The 17,341-nt window shown below is 39.8% G+C and overlaps 1 protein-coding gene across 1 annotated transcript in view; it reads left to right on the forward strand.

Moving 5' to 3' along the window:
* Positions 1-11,180, forward strand: part of eeig1a (estrogen-induced osteoclastogenesis regulator 1a) — a 56,128-nt gene extending 44,948 nt beyond the window's left edge. Inside the window, exons 7-12 of the mRNA XM_055162088.1 lie at positions 1,757-1,914; positions 4,265-4,366; positions 4,494-4,695; positions 5,038-5,159; positions 5,879-5,948; positions 9,628-11,180. Of these exons, the coding sequence (XP_055018063.1) occupies positions 1,757-1,914; positions 4,265-4,366; positions 4,494-4,695; positions 5,038-5,159; positions 5,879-5,948; positions 9,628-9,673 (700 nt within the window). The 3' untranslated portion in view covers positions 9,674-11,180. The remainder of the gene's footprint in view (positions 1-1,756; positions 1,915-4,264; positions 4,367-4,493; positions 4,696-5,037; positions 5,160-5,878; positions 5,949-9,627) is intronic.
* Positions 11,181-17,341: the final 6,161 nt, after the last annotated feature.

Genomic DNA, 17,341 nt, shown 5'->3' on the forward strand with positions numbered 1-17,341 from the left:
TGTGTTTGCATATTCTGTTGTGTGTCAGTTTCATATTTTTGTATTTTGGCCAGTTCTTCTTGATTCTTACAAGTTTAAAAAGAAAAACGTGAGAACGAAACTTGTAAATTTTAAAGTGGTCCAAAATATTCCCCTCTTTCCTGATGCATTCCTAACAAAAGCTTGATCTTCTTGTTAAACGTCGGTCTGTTTCTCATGTTCTCTGGCTTGTCCTGCTTTTGAGAAATCGCCGCGTTTCGATCTTGTTTGCGTTGGTTTTCCTCCAGCTTTTTCTCGTCTCTGTCTGGATGTTTGACAGTTCCTCAGACTCGAGCGATAACATTTTAGAACCCGAATAGCTCCGTGATCAGCGACTCGGCCTCTCCACCCCGATCACAGCCAAGACAAATAAAACTCGCTCCTCCCAGTTTGTGAAGCGCTCGTCTTCACACGGAGAAAGTTTTAGGTTTGATTCCCAGATCACTGTAGAGTTTGCATGTTCTCTCTGTGCTCGATAAACTAATCCTTGAGCTGCGTCCTCCTGAACAGTGATGGAAGTAAAAGTGTGTGCCTGGCAAATCCAGAATGATTTTCTGTAGTTTCTGTGTCTTTTATATCAAGAGATTTCAGTCTGGTCATGCGTCGGGTCCAAACAAACCTGAACCTGTGCAATTACCATATTTTTCGCACTTTAAGATGCTCCGGAGTACAAATTGCACCAGCCTATAAATGAATAATGAAGAAGAAAAAAACATATATAAGTTGCACTTTTTAGGGAAAAATCTGAGAGCAGGAGCAGACATTTCCTGTGTAAAGTCAAGTTGTAGTAATAACAACAGAAGAGAGAACAACAGACTGTTAACGTCACATATTTCACAGTTCTTCAGATAAACTGTAACATAAACAACAGAACCGAACAAGTTTAATCAAACTCTCCATCTCACTCCAAATCACTAAATCCATTCAATTCTTCATCCTCGGTGTCACTTCTGAACAACTCGGCCTCGACCTCCGGAGGTAAACAGAGCGCCGCAAACTCTTCTGCGTCGCTGTTGTCAGACTCAGCATCAGTTCCAGTTAGAATTATTCGGGTCTTTCTGAATCTCAACAGGATGGTTTTGGTGTCACTGAAGTCCAGACTTTGTCCATCCATCCAGTGACTTCAGGAAAGTTTCATGGTGCATCCTCCCGGTGTCACAAGTTTCTCTCTCACTCCAAACTTTCTTTCTGTTGCTCGATTTCCGTTTTCAGCTGCAGATTTCACGACTTGCAGTTTGTAATCTGCAGAATCTGATTTAGTTTTTGGGGGCATTTGTGTTCGGTCTTCTCAGTCTTTGTCTTTATAAGTTTAAAGTTTAAATGTTAAATAGTTGAGTGGTGCAGAAGTAACGGTGCGATCGACTGACATGATACAGACAGGACAGAGGCTCTTTCTGCAGGAGACATGCGCAGTAGAGCCAAGTGACAGTGGTACAGGAGGAACACTAACAGACCATAACACAGACCATACGTGTCCCTGATTGGTTAATCCACCTGTCAATCATGCCCATTTGAACTCTGGGATATTCACTGTTGACCAGACACATCTTCATTAAGAGTATTCTGGATCCGAGGCAACAAAAGTACAGATACAGAGTCAAAAAAATACACCTACAAAGTATTTCCCTACCCCCTTTAAAAACATTTTGGACAGATTGAACTACAAATGAAAACTATTTAAAGGTGCATTTTGTGAATGCATATTTGTTGTTGCTGTAATGTTGTTTTTTTCTTTCAGGGCTCCGAGTTCAGCCAAATCGATCACGGTCTCCGGTCGTGAGCCGGCTCTCCAGATGGACTGTAAAGGAGAGGGGACCACGGCCGAGCCCCCGCCCAGCTCCGGAGGCGTGTCTCTGGGCCGGAGCGCCAAGCCTCGCCCCTCCATCATCAGCTCGGGTATTCAACCACAAATCACGACATAAACGAGTAATAAACATTTGAAGGTGCACAGTATGGCTTTAAACTCATCTGTTTCCATGGAGACAAGCCCACAGTGCATCCAGTCCAAGTTACAGGTCAGATCGGCGGAGAGGCGAGCTCACTCAATGTAGGAATGCATGTTTTTTGTTGTGTTTTTGAGCTTTAAAACCACCTTTAATTGAATAAATGCAACACAGATGATGATATTTAATGCTCTATTATGAAACCTTTCAGGCAAAGCAATAATATCTCCATGGCAACAAATTTATGGCGGACCCCTTACTAGAAAAATTACACCGTGCACCTTTAGAGACGGGTGTTTTTTTTCTAATCATGTTAAAGATGCACTGTGTAACTTTCTGGTTGGAGGGTCTGTCACTGTTAGGTTTAAGCCCACCTAAACATTGTAAAAGTAAGAAGAAAGACAAGAGATTAATATCGTTTTCTCTTGAGGAGGGCGGACAGAGAGCTCTGATGCACTCCCTGCGTCTCCTCTTTTTATTGTCATAAGGGAGTCCCTAGTTACAATGGGTGTTTCTCTAAGGGGAGGGGTTGAAAACAGCAAAAAACAGTAGAAACATCAGACATGATTTCATTGTGCAAATATGTCTATTCAGCAGCAGGTGGCCGATAAGGTGTAGCATCATTGTTGTAGCATCTTTGTTATAGCATCTTTAGGAACAGCACGTCCCCTCCAGCACGTCCCCTTCTTTCTGCCATCCTTGAGAGCTGCCCTCTTTCCCGGAAAAGTGAGAGCCGTCCTCTTTCTCAGCAAAAGAGCTGACTAAGTCATTGTTTTAGCGGTGTGCAGAGTGGGTGACAAGTCACTGCATAGTTATAAGCACAAACATTATTCACACAAAAACAATAACATAGAAAATATGGGATAACATATACAATTATTCTAACAGTCACCTTCTTGTTGCTATGGATACGTTATTGCTCTGCCTGGAATGTTCCGCAGTGTGATATTAAACAGCTCTACCTTATATTTATTCAATTACAGGTGGTTTTAAAGCTCAAAAATACCTCAAAAAACATGAAACTAGGCATTCTGACTGTGATTGGCGTCGCCTCTCCACAGATCTGACCTGTAACTTGGTCTGGTTTGGGCTCTGTGAGGATAGAAAGAAAGGTTTAATGCCATACCGTGGAACATTCCAGTCAAAGCACTAACATCCCCATGGAGAAAAGTATCTGACGCAACCTCTACTAAAAAAAATACACAAAATGCAGCTTTGACAAAACAGTTTCAAATTCCTCTTAGACTTTTTGTTTCTAATTTAATAAAAATACAATCAGACATAAAAATTATTAACTTGATATTGTTATTTCGTGTTTTTAGGGAAGTGCTGAAGGATTGCTCAGACCACACTCGGAGTTAAATCTTAGTCAGTATTTCCCCCGAATGATAAAAAGATGTGAAGAAAAGTCCCTACATAAGCACAGCCCCCGACTCTGCTGGTTTCCTTGGAAATGTTGTTCCTTTGGCTTCCAGAGTCTGACATAAAACTCCACGGAAATGAAAATGAGGACTAAACCAGAACTAAAACCAGGACTAAACCAGAACTAAAACCAGGACTAAAACCAGGACTAAAACCAGGACTAAACCAGAACTAAAACCAGGTCTAAACCAGGTCTAAAACCAGAACTAAAACCAATACTAAAACCGGGACTAAAATAGGTCTAAATCAAGTCTAAACCAGGACTAAATCAGGACTAAAATAAGTCTAACACAGGACTCGACCATGTAGCACAGACGACCTTTGTCATTTTGTCCCTTGGGGAAAAAAATTAATTGCTCATCAGACAAAGCAATAACATTTCCACAAAGACAAGCAGGTCATGGACCCTCCACCACAAAAGTTGAGCAATGCACCTTAAATAAAACGCTCTGGAGCTCTGGAGTTCAGGGCTTAAGCTAAAGAACTAACTGAATAATTAGATTTTTCTTACTTTTGTAAGCGACTGTGATGTCCTGCAGGGTGACAGTTGTATTTCCTGTGAAAAATGCATTTTTAATTTTTAAAGAGTGATTATTTAAGAAGGAACAGTTGCATAATTATTCCACTAGTATTACAGACATGTTCAATAATTTATTAGAATATTCTGAGTTGGCAAATTTACAGTGAATGTGGTGTGACCTCTGCTGTTAAAACTGAAAGAATTACACAAAAAATGTTTGATCTTTGTGGTCTTTGTCTGCAGGACAGAAAAAGTGAACTACCTAATTGCAGATGTTCATTAATATTGAATGTCTCTATAATATAAATAAACATTGAGTGGGCCTGATCTAACTCTTTTTTATTGTAATTTGTGTTTCCAGGTCTTTTGGAGGAGTCCGAGTCAAACCAGAGTCAACCTGAAGCGTTCCAGTCCGGTCACTCCAGAAACTCCAGCTACGCCAGCCAACACAGCAAGATCTCAGGTCCGAAACACACACCACAACTCTTCATCTTCCTTTTTGTTAACGAGTCCAGTTTTACATGTGGTTGTAGAAAGAATGGATAAATAAACTAATCTGTATTTGTGTTTATTTGGTGGTTTGTTTGCAGGTTACAGCACAGAACACTCGTGCTCCTCCAGCCTGTCGGACCTGACCCACCGCAGGAACACGTCCACAGGGAGCAGCGCGTCGGGTTTGGGCTTCAGCTCGGACCCGCCTGAGCTCTGCCCCCCGGACCCCCTGACCTCCACACGCCCGGACAAACCCCCCAGACCCCCACGCCCCGCCCTGCCCCCCAACAGGCCCCCCAGGTCAGACTAACACACTGTACAGGTGTAACTTTTGTGGTGGAGGGTCTGTTAAATGCTTTTGTCCTTAGAGATGTTACTGCTTTGTCTGGAATGTTCCACAGTATGGCATTAAAACTTTCTATCTTCATGGAGACCAAACCAGACCAATTTACAGGCCCAATCTGGGGCCTGTAAATGTCTGTTTTTCTAGGTATTTTTGAGTGATAAAACCCATCTGTAATTGAATAAATGTTAGTTAGAGCTGTTTAAAGTCACATTGTGGAACATTCCAGACAAAGCAATGACGTATCCATAGAAACAAGCAGGTGAGAAACCTTTAACTCTGTGTCTTTTGTGCTTCAGGAGGAAGCAGGACTCGGTGGAGAGTCATCCGTCCTGGGTGAACGACACTCGGATGGACGCAGACGACATCGTGGAGAAAATCGTGCAGAGCCAGAACTTTGCCGACATGAATCACACTGAAGGTACGGATCATCTGATAAAAAATACACAACATGAGGACGAGGGCTCGTTTCAGGGACTAGACCGGGACTAGACCAGGAAAAAAACGGGACTAGACCAGGGCTAGACCAGGAAAAAAATGGGACTAGACCAGGTCTGAATCAGGTCAGAACCAGGTCAGAACCAGGCCTAAACAAGTGCTAGACCAGGGCTAGACCAGGAAAAAAAAATGGACTAGACTAGGATTAGACCAGGGCTAGACTAGGACTAAATTGGGGCTAGACCAGAGCTAGACCAGAGCTAGATCGGGACTAGACCGGGACTAGACCGGGGCTAGACTAGGACTAGACCAGGGTTAGACCGAGGCTAGACTAGGACTAGACTAGTACTTGACTAGTACTAAACTGGGGCTAGAGCAGGACTAAACCTGGGCTAGACTAGGACTACACTAGGACTAAACTGGGGCTAGACTAGAACTAAACCGGAGCTAGACCAGGACTAAACCGGGGCTGGACTAGGACTAGACTAGTACTAGATTAGGACTAGACTAAGACTAAACTAGGACTAGACTAGGACTAGATCGGGGCTAGACCAGGTCTAAAATGCATGTTCCAACTTTACATTTCCAGGCAAAGCAATCACATCTCCACGGAGACAAGCACGTGAAAAGTTACACAATGCACCTTTATCTTGTGGTTTTGGGCTCTCACGTGAGTAATGCTGTTTTTGTTTTTGGTTTCAGACAGTAACCTGCGCCTGTTCGTGAGCAGAGACGGCACCACGGCTCTGAGCGGGATCAGACTCGGGACCAGGTAATCGAACTACCAACCAAACTCCCGACGGGAAATACAGCGTGTCCCAAAACATTTTACATCATTTCACAGGTCAATAATTTTGGGAATTCTTGATGAAATAAGCTCAAATTTTCACAGAATGTACAGAAACAGATCAAGATTTTATATTTAATGTTTTATTTTTGTTCTGTTTTCAGGTTGAGCTTTTCATTCCCAAACAGAAGTCATTTTGTGTTTTGGAATCTGCTCACACACATATTTAATCCTTTAGCCCTGCATCTTTACATTTTTGGTACCAAGTCCAATTTTTTTTTTTGCCAGGTAGTGAAGTTTTTCCAAATTTTGCATTGAAGCTGCACAGTCTTGGGTGAGTGTGTGCAGCAGATTCCAAGACGCAAAACGACTTCTCTTTGGAAGTGAACGGCTCAACCTGAAAACAGAACAAAAATAAAACATTACGGTATTTTCCGGGCTATTAGTCGCTCTGGATTATAAGACACACTGTCATTAAATGGTCTATTTTCAAACTTTTTTCACAAATAAACGGCGTGGGACTTTAAATGAAACCCAACAGTGTGATGGGTGAGTGGTTTTGTTTGTTTGTTCGTTCACATTGACTCTGGGCTTTGTTCAGTTGTGGCGTGTAGGGAGGGTGCTGTCTGGGACCAACGGATTGTCGGCGTGTTCGCAGTGACTCAGTTGTTCAGTCGTGTCTAGAAGCGGCACATTGCGCTCGTGGCTTTTCCATTCCGTTCCTCGTCGGCGTGGAGTGATGAGTGTGTCTGTGGGTGTTTTTCTCTGTGCGGTCGCTGTCTGCTCCGTGTGTGTTTGTGGCTTTGTAGTTTACTGAAGTCGTGCTGGGACACCCGAGTGGATTCGTGTATGGGGCGCTCTGGATTGCGGTGCGTGGTCGTTTTTTGATGCGATTAGATCAGGGGTGCTCAATACGTCGATCGCGATCTACCAGTCGATCTCCAAGGTCGTGTGGGTAGATCGCCGTGTCTCGTCTCGGACTCGCGTTTGGACTCGGTCTTGTCTCTCACTCGAGGTCTGACACTCAACAAGTGTGATCATATTTCATTCCGGCCGCTGCTGTTGGTAATAAACTTGTAGCGGGGTGCAGGAGCGTGTGGGGCGTCTCAGTGCAGCCTGTGCGCTCATTTGAAACCCGCGGAGACTCTACGGCACATCACAAACACACACGCTCCCTATGCACGGCTCGTCTGCGACAGCGTGTGCCCTCGTGTACCAGCGTGCATCACAGGGCAGGTTCAACTTTTTTAAAACATCCTACCTGTCCATCTGCCTCACGTCAGCACGCCGCCCCTCGCCTTCTCACGCTCTTGCTCTTCCCCGGGTAAAGTGCACACAGGCTCCTGCCACAATGCGCAGATTAGAAGGACAAGACAAAACGCGAAGCAAAAACTGATCTAAATTTATGTTAGAGTGTTGGCACAGAGGAGCCAACAGCACAGAGCAGATCTACATGACATGTGGCTGAAGTTTGCCTAATAAACGTGCACAAATACATCTGGGTTTGGTTTGGTAAATGTGCAGAGGCTAAATCCCACTGTAAAACTCATACTAACCATGTAACTCCAGTTAGGAACTTGGAAAAACAAGTTTAAAAATCCTCATCACTGTCTTCACTTTTTTCAGTTTTCTGTAAAGTGCTTTGAAAGTTCTCTTAAGTCCAGTACAGTTTACTTGACTTTGTAGTCGGTTGATCATTTTTGACTTGGACATTTTATAAGCAGCTCGCATGCTGAAAAAGTGTGGGCACCCCTGATTCAAGTAATTACGAACATGTAAAAAGTTTAATCGTGTTGTGCAGTATTCTCTCATGACGTTATGCAAGATACCTCAAAATGTGTCGTACATGTAAGAATTCATAATACATTTACAAATAAATATATGTTTAACATTTTTATATTAGGTGGTAGATCTTTCAGACACGATCATTTTAAAAGTAGCTCACATACTGAAAAAGTCTGAGCACCCCTGGTTTAGAGGCTTAAGACCGCGTCTAATTGCCCAGAAAATACGATAATAAATATAAAATCTTGATCTGTTTCTGTACATTCTTGAAAATTTGAGGTTATTTCAACAAGAACTGGCCTGAGAAATTATGTCATATTTTTTGGGACACCCTGTATAATGTAGATTGGACAGAATCAGAGCAAAGCATCATGGTCTATGTAGTTCTCTCTGCTTTTAGCTCTTGCTGCACCAAAACAATAATAAATTTAAGCAGAGAAACTTTTAATTTGCTATATTGTGATGGTCCACTGTATTATTGTGAAACTTTTGATGATACAATAACACAATATTTTGGTTATTGTTACATCACTAATAACAATAAATCAGTCAAACTTTATTTACAGAGCGCTTTTCATACAAAAATGCAGCACAAAACAAGTACAATATAATAATAATAAGTACAGTTGCTTTTTGGTTTGGACTTTCTTCAGTGTTGACATTTTTAAAACATTTTCCTTTTTAGATTTTAAAATATTATTAGACAAATGTTGAGCTCATTAAAATGTTGACTAAAATCGAAAATGGTAATATATCTTAAGTGTGTTTTCCTGCTTCGATCAGTTTTTGTTAAATGGGTGTGTAGCTCCCTCTGCTGTGGAGAGTGTGTCACTGCAGTGAGAACAGAAACACTCTGGACGTGACTAAACTGCTCCGTCTGAAAACAAAACACAATCAAAATTTCTCATGTTTGTGTTGGAAAAATCCACACGACTGCAGCTGGTTTTATTTTTATTTTTGGGATTAAAAAACAAACAAAAACTAAACGGAACATGTGACCGAGCAAGACTAAAACTACGTCAGGAAAAAATCTGAACAAGTAACAAAATGCAGAAATAAACCAGGACTAAATCAGGACTAAACCAGGACTAAACCAGGACTAAACCAGGACTAAACCAGGTCTAAACCAGGACTAAACCAGGACTAAACCACGTCTAAACCAGGACTAAACCAGGTCTAAACCAGGACCAAACCGGGACTAAACGCAGGACTAAACCAGGACCAAACCAGGACCAAACCAGGACTAAACGCAAGACTAAACGCAAGACTAAACGCAAGACTAAACGCAAGACTAAACGCAAGACAAAACGCAAGACAAAAACGTGACTAAAACTGAACTAAAAGAGAATTAAACCAGCATTGAGACAAATGAGACAAAAAAGCAGGAGTACTAAACCAGGACTAAACCAGGACTAAACCAGGACTAAACCAGGACTAAACCAGGACTAAACCAGAATCGTACCAGGATCAAACCAGGACCAAACTAGGACCAAACTAGGACTAAAATATTCAAATTGGACTGAGACTAATGGCCTAAAGCAGGACTAAACCACGGATGTAAACCAGGATTAACTGGGACTAAAAACCAGGATTGAACTAGATTAAACCAGGACTAAACCAGGACTAAACTAGGACTAAACCAAAACTAAACCAGGGCTAAAATTCATGTTCCAACCATGACTAAACAAAGACTCAAGTTGGATTGAGACCTGAACCAACTAAATAACTAAATCAGAACTGGACCAGGACTGAAGTAGGACCAAAGCAGGACCAAACCAGGACTAAATTAGTTCTAAACCAGGACTAAAATCCATATTCCGTTCCAGTACACCTTACTCTGTGCATCATTCCAATAACTCTGTGTATCTTTTTCTTTCAGGGTGTCTGCTGGAGGATATGAGCCCGTCGTGATCGAGACCCACTGAAGTCCCGGTCTAGTCCCGGTCTAGTCCCGGTCTAGTCCGGTCTAGTCCCGGTCTAGTCCCGGTTGTTAGTCCCAATAAAAATACAAGCAAGTAACAAGTGCAAAAGGGGTTATAGGGCCCCCTAGCTGTAAAGCAGGGAAGGCAAACATAAAAACAAGAGCTAACACTGGTCTAGTCCCGGTTTGATCCCGGGCCGGTCCTGGAGCTCCAGCGGGTCTGCGGCCGTGAGGGGACCGGCCCATCGTGCACTTTATCCAAGCCCCGTTCACAAATGTACCACTACGACGTTTACTCGAGACACTAACTAGAGTTTATTTTAGTCACTGTTTGAAACGGACACGACCGCGCCGACAATGTTCTGTTTTTTTGTTTTTTTTTTGTTTTGTTTTTAATACTAAAAATATCAGAAGTTACAGACTGCAAAAAGGGATTTCCATTTAAAGCGCCTACGTCAGGTCAGACTTTTCATTTCACTAAAACATTCACTCTCGTTTTTTTCTAATTTGGTCGTTTTTTTTTTAGGTTTAAAATTGTACTATTACCTAAAAACACTCCTCCTTTTCTTAACGTACACAGAAATAATTATCTGACAATTAAAAATATAAGAAAACACCTTTATTTTGTCGAAAATTATGTTTAAAGTCTGAGAAAACAGCGTTTCTTTAATGTAAACTTGTGCTGAATTTTCTCAAAAATTCTCCCTAGTGTCCTGTCATTTTCAACATATTTTTCAACTTTTCTTCGTAAATTGCTTCTCAGTTGGTGTAAAACAGCAGTTATAATCCCACAACATTAAATCAAAATTTGAGAATTGTAAAAATGAGCACGCGTGAAACAGGTTTTTATGTTTTTGTAATTATTTAAGCTGGTGAGGAAGCACTCAGGGTAAACACTTATCTTAGTTTCATTCGTTTATGAGAATTTGAAAGAAAAGTTGAAAAACAAAGTAACTCTGAAATTTTTGTAATCCACACACAAAAATTCATCAGAAATGAAGAAGAATTGACGCACATTTTTTTGATTTTTTGACTAATTAAACAAAATTCAAAAAATAGAGGTGTCTCTTATTTTTGATGGATTTTTAGCGGTTAAATACGGTTTAAACAATTAGGTTCAGTTAATGACGTTTAAATTAAGTAAAGAAGTAAATGAATGAAGTAAAAACAGTAAAAATGCAGAAACTATAGGACCTTGATGCGTGGATTTTCCCTTTTTCCAGTCGTTTTATCTAAAAACACTAATAATTTAAAGGTTTTATATTACGCAGAATTGATTTTTGTGAGATTTAAATCACGTTATAATGTTTTTAACTCCTCAAAAACAAACCTGGAGTCGTGTTTGAGAGAAAAACTCGGCCTAAATGCGCAGGGTTTGTACACAGTGTTGGTGATTTTTAAAATGTAATCCCCTACAGATTACAGATTACAAAATGTAGTTTGTAACATAATCCATAAAGTTATTTAAAGTGAGTAACGAGATCTAGTTTAGATCTGGTTTAGACCTGGTTTAGATCCTGGTTTAGTCCCTGGTTTAGTCCTGTTTGTTTTAGTCCTGTTTAGTCCTGGTTTAGTCCTGGTTTAAGTCCTGGTTTAGTCCTGGTTTTTAGTCCTGGTTTTAGTCCTGGGTTTTAGTCCTGTTTAAGTCCTGGTTTAGTCCTGGTTTAAGTCCTGGTTTAAGTTGTGTTTAGTCCTGGTTTAAGTCCTGTTTTAGTCATGTTTTAGTCCTGGTTTAGTCCTGGTTTAGTCCTGGTTTAAGTCCTGTTTAGTCCTGTTTTAGTCCTGGTTTAGTCCTGGTTTAAGTCCTGTTTTAGTCCTGTTTTAGTCCTGGTTTAGTCCTGGTTTAGTCCTGGTTTAGTCCTGGTTTAGTCCTGTTTAGTCCTGGTTTAGTCCTGGTTTAAGTCCTGGTTTAGTCCTGGTTTAGTCCTGGTTTAGTCCTGTTTAGTCCTGGTTTAAGTCCTGGTTTAGACCTGGTTTAGACTTTGTTTAGATCTGGTTTAGACCTGGTTTAAGTCCTGGTTTAGTCCTGGTTTAGTCCTGGTTTAAATCCTGGTTTAGATCTAGTTCAGACTTGGTTTAGTTTCCAGCAATGAGTGGAATTACAGAAAAAAAGGAAAAAAAAAAAGGGGGATATAGACAAAAATGTGAAAAGAGGAAAATCCCGCTGTGTAATCCATTTATTTCAACAAAGTAACTGTAATCCAATTCCCACTCACTGAAACAGTAACTGTAACTGAATACAGTTACTCATCATTTGTACTCTGATTACATAACTCCAGTACATGTAATCTGTTACTCCCCAACACTGTTTGTGCGTTAAACTTGTGTGAAAGAAACAAAACACAACTCCAGGTTTGTTTGTGATGAAAAAACGACATTATAACACACAAAAAATGTCGTAATATTGTCCTTTAAATGAAGCAGCTCTCCGTGATCAGGGAATAAAACACTATGTGCCTTCTACTTCTCTGTCATGACCCCGAAGCGCCTGCAGGTGGCGCTGGTGACGGCGATCAGAGGAACTGTGGTGATATAATGTTTCTTTTTTTGGGGAAAGCCACTTGTTTTTATTGAGCAAATGAAGGAAGCTACAGTTGGTTTGTTTTTGATTTTGAAATACTGAATTTTTTAGCGGCACGAGCACCAGAGTCTGACCGGCCGGCGGACTTTCCCTTTTCTACACAAAGAGAGAGGAAAGAGAAAGTTTGTCTTTAATGTGGTTTCTTTTATGCGGATCCACAAAAAGTCATATTTCTTTGGGTTAAACGCCAAAAATTTCACTGCACGTTTTTCTTAGATCTTAAATCCAACTTTATCCACTTTATTTCTATAGACAGTGTTGGAAGGGTGACTTTTAAAATGTAATCCCCTACAGATTACAGATTACATCCCCCAAAATGTAGTTTGTAACGTAATCCATTCAATTACTTAAAGTGAGTAATGTAATCTGAATACTTTGGATTACTTGATATTGTCATGCTTTTAAAAACTACATGAATGTAACAACACATCCTGAAAATTCCTTTTTGTTGCCTTCAAATTGGCCCTGGTTTAGTCCTGGTTTAGACCTGGTTTTACACCTAGTTTAGACCTGGTTTAGACCTGGTTTAGACCTGGTTTAGATCTAGTTTAGACCTGGTTTAGACCTGGTTTAGACCTGGTTTAGATCTAGTTTAGACCTGGTTTAGACCTGGTTTAGATCTGGTTTAGACCTGGTTTAGACCTGGTTTAGATCTAGTTTAGACCTGGTTTAGACCTGGTTTAGATCTGGTTTAGACCTGGTTTAGACCTGGTTCAGTCCTGGTTTAGACCTGGTTTAGTTAAACTAAAGTCCAATTGAAAGATCAAAATAAAGCTCCAATTCTCTACACTAGTCCTGGTTAAGACAATAAAACTAGTAAATAAAATAATACAAATTTTAAATAAATAAATAATAATAATAAAAATTAGGGGTACAATTATGATTAATTAATTATAAATAAAAAAGTTTAAAAGTTCACAGCTCACGATTCATGTTCTCACACTTTACGATCCGATGCGAGAGGCGACTGGATTTAAAACAGGTTTGATTTTCTTGCGACGTTCTTACCTTACGTTTACGCCACAAAACAAAACAAATAAAACATGTCCAGTAGAAATATAAAAATAAAGCTCTATTTAACTCCACTAGTCCTGGTTAAGACAAATTCTTAGTGGTCAGGCGGCCGGTCAGACGAGTTAAAGAAGGTCATATTTTTAAACATTATCGTGATTTCTGCAATAATATTCAAGAGTATCTTTTATTAACACTTGTATTAAACATCTGTGTGTGTTTGTGCTGCCCCCTGGTGGAGCAGACGTCCGTTTACACAATTGGAAATGTGTTTTTGGGGTTTTTGTTTTCGTCAGAATCCGTTCGTCATGTTTAAAAACGAGACACGTGTTCGTCTAAACCGGCAGGCTGGATTTACAACGGACATGTTTCTCTTTTTAAATCTAAAGACTGTTTTGTTTTAAAGTTGTCAGATGAAGAAAATGCAAAAATTGTGCGCACAAACTTTTCTGGTGGAGATGTGCTTTTGTTCGTTTGCCCGGAATGTTCCATGGTGTGACTTTAAAACATATTCATTTAAACATGTATTCATTCACTTTTTATATTTTACTTTTTACATAATTCCTTCTGTGAATAGCGGCGCCTCTCCGCAGATCTGACCTGTAATGTAATGTCTTATGGGTTTAATCTATACTGCGGAACATTCGAGACAGAGCGATGATGTTTCCATGGAGACGAGGAGGCGGCGGCAGAGAATTCAAAGCGGATTTCAAGTTTCACTCCAATTTATTATTTTAGTTTTAGTTTCATGATTAAAAATACAGTAAAAGAAGCACCGTGTAACTTGTTGCTTGTTGCTATGGACACGTCATCACTCTGCTTGGAATGTTCCACAGTGTGACTTTAAACAGATCCAAGCAAACTTTTTTTTTTCTTTCTATTGCTTAAAAATACAATAATTCCTCCTGTGAATAGGGACGCCTCTCCGCAGATCTGACCTGTAATGTAATCGTCTTATGGGTTTAATCTATACTGTGGAACATTCGAGACAGAGCGATGATGTTTCCATGGAGACGAGGAGGCGGCGGCAGAGAATTCAAAGCGGATTTCAAATTTCAAGTTTCACTCCAATTTATTATTTTAGTTTTAGTTTCATGATTAAAAATACAGTAAAAGAAGCACCGTGTAACTTGTTGCTTGTTGCTATGGACACGTCATCACTCTGCTTGGAATGTTCCACAGTGTGACTTTAAACAGATCCAAGCAAACTTTTTTTTTTCTTTCTATTGCTTAAAAATACAATAATTCCTCCTGTGAATAGGGACGCCTCTCCACAGATCTGACCTGTAACGTAGCTCGTCTAACACAGCGCGTTTAATCTATACTGTGGAACATTCTAGACGGAGCGATGGCGTTTCCATGGAGACGAGATAGATAATTCAAAGTGGATTTCAAATTTCAAGTTTCACTCCAATTTCTTATTTTAGTTTTAGTTTCATGATTAAAAATACAAAAAAAGGAGCACCGTGTAACTTGTCACCTGCTTGTTGCTATGGATACGTCATTGCTCCGCTTGAAATGTCCCACAGTGTGACTTTAAACAGATCTACTTTACATTTATTCAATTACAGCTGGTTTTATGGCTCGAAAATACCTAGAAAAAAAAAAAAACTGGTATTCTGACTGTGAGCGGCGTCGCCTCTCCACAGATCTGACCTGTAACGTAGCGTCGAGCTGTAACCTGCTCGTCTAATACAGCGGGTTTAATCTACACTGCGGAACATTCTAGACAGAGCAATGACTTTTCCATGGAGACGAGCAAGCGGCGTAGAATTAAGATATTTAAGACGAACCAAATTTCAAGACAATTTTTTGTTGTTTTAGTTTCATTTTTTAACACTACAAAAAAGCAACACTGTGTAACTTGTCACCTGCTTGTTGCTATGGATACCACAGTGTGACTTTAAACAGGTCTACGTTACATTTATTCAATTACAGGTGATTTTATCGCTCGAAAATACCTAGAAAAAAAAAACAAAAAACTGGTGTTCTGACTGTGAGCGGCGTCGCCTTTCCACAGATCTGACCTGTAACCTGAGCCTCCACCAGAAAAGTTCCAGAATGCACCTTTAATAACGAACCTGAACCATCCTCTGACAACTTTGCACGACTTTTTACCGTCAGGCCTGGGTTTTAAATAACAAATGTTTTAATTTTCTGACCAACATTGGAAGCTCTTGTCGACACCGAGCGATTTCGCAACAGGGGAATCCAACGTTTTACACATTTAGACATTTTATGAATCTCGTTTGAATATTTTTTGTGTTTCTCTGTCGATTTTAATTTAAAAATAAAACTCTTGTAAGAACGTGGTCTCCCTTTTTGTGTGGGACTGGACCGATGTTGGATCCAGTAAAGTCTTGTGTTTGAGATGAGCCGTAAATCTACAAACACGACGTTTAACTTAAAGCTGCACTCTGTCACTTTTTCATTAGGGCTCCGTCACCGGCCTGCCGTTGCCAACACAGAATGTCTGTCATCAAGAACAATAACATCTCTATGGTTTGACGGACACTCCGCCAGAAAAGTTGCACAATGCAGCTTTAAACAACATGTCATGACAGAAGTGTGAGTGTAAGAAGTGTAGTCGCCAATAAAACACATTATTTTGTCCTTTTCTCCAGTTTTGGGAAGTTACAGCGGTGAAAGAAGTACTCAGGTTTGTTACTTAAGTAAAAATACAAAAACACAGGCAAAAAAAAAATCTGTTTAAAACAATTAAAGGATGAAATGTAGTGATTTTGAAAAATAATTCACCAGCAAAGACCAGGCCACAACAATGGAAAACAATAAACATATTTCTTGATGATGGTCGTGTCGTAAAAGTACTCGAGACCGGTGTTTTTTGTCATGGACTCGATCTTGTCTCGGTCTCGATCCTCAGAGTCTTGGTCATGACAGAAGTGTAACTGTAAGAAGTGTAGCTGCCAATAAAATGTTTCTAAATGACAAACTCTGGTCATTATTTTGTCTCTTTTCTCCAGTTTTTAAGTTTTGTTACTGAAGTAAAAGTAGAAATACACGGGTAAAAACATCTATTTAAGTAAAACTATTAATGTACCCGTTTTAAAAATGTACTTAAAGAGTAAAAAGTGAAAATATTTTTGCAGACTTTTAGAACAATAAAAGGATGAAATGTAGTGATTTTGAAAATATTTTTGGATAAGATAAAGATATTCCTTGACGATGGATGAATGTGACAGTTGGGAGGTGGTGTCGTTGTTGTAGTATTCGAGACTGGTCTTGGTCTAGTCTCGAACTTAAGTGCATTTGGACTCGGTCTTGTCTCGGTCTCGACCTTCGACGGTCTCATTATTTTGTCTCTTTCTCCAGTTTTGGGAAGTTAGAGCGGTGGAAGAAGGACCTAAGAAGTTTTTTTTTAAAGTTTAGTCACTTAAGTAAAAGTACAAAAACATCTATTTAAGTAAAACTATTAACATACCTGTTTTAAAAATGTACTTGAAGAGTAAAAACAAAGTGTTTTGCAGATTTTTAGAACAATTAAAGGATGAAATGTAGTGATTTTGAAAAATAATTCCCCAGCCACAACAATGGAAAACAATAAATATTTTTCTTGATGATGGTCGTGTCGTAAAAGTACTCGAGACCGGTGTTTTTTGTCATGGACTCGATCTTGTCTCGGTCTCGACCCTCAGAGTCTTGGTCATGACAGAAGTGTAACTGTAAGAAGTGTAGCTGCCAATAAAATGTTTCTAAACGAGAAACTCTAGTCATTATTTTGTCTCTTTCTCCAGTTTTGGGAAGTTAGAGCGGTGGAAGAAGGACCTAAGAAGTTTTTTTTTAAGTTTAGTTACTTAAGTAAAAGTACAAAACATCTATTTAAGTAAAACAATTGACATACCTGTTTTTGTTTTTACTCTTTAAGTACATTTTAAAAAGTATTTTGCTGATTTTTAGATCAATTGTGATATTGAAAAATAATTCACCAGCAAAGACCAGGCCACAACAATGGAAAACAATAAATATATTTCTTGATGATGGTCGTGCTGTAAAAGTACTCGAGACCGGTCTTTTTTGTCATGGACTCGGTCTTGTCTCAGTCTCGACCCTCAGAGTCTT

This window comes from Boleophthalmus pectinirostris, unplaced genomic scaffold (assembly GCF_026225935.1).
Source record: "Boleophthalmus pectinirostris isolate CB_2022bp ecotype Guang Dong unplaced genomic scaffold, ASM2622593v1 HiC_scaffold_4, whole genome shotgun sequence".
Classification (NCBI taxonomy): domain Eukaryota; kingdom Metazoa; phylum Chordata; class Actinopteri; order Gobiiformes; family Gobiidae; genus Boleophthalmus; species Boleophthalmus pectinirostris.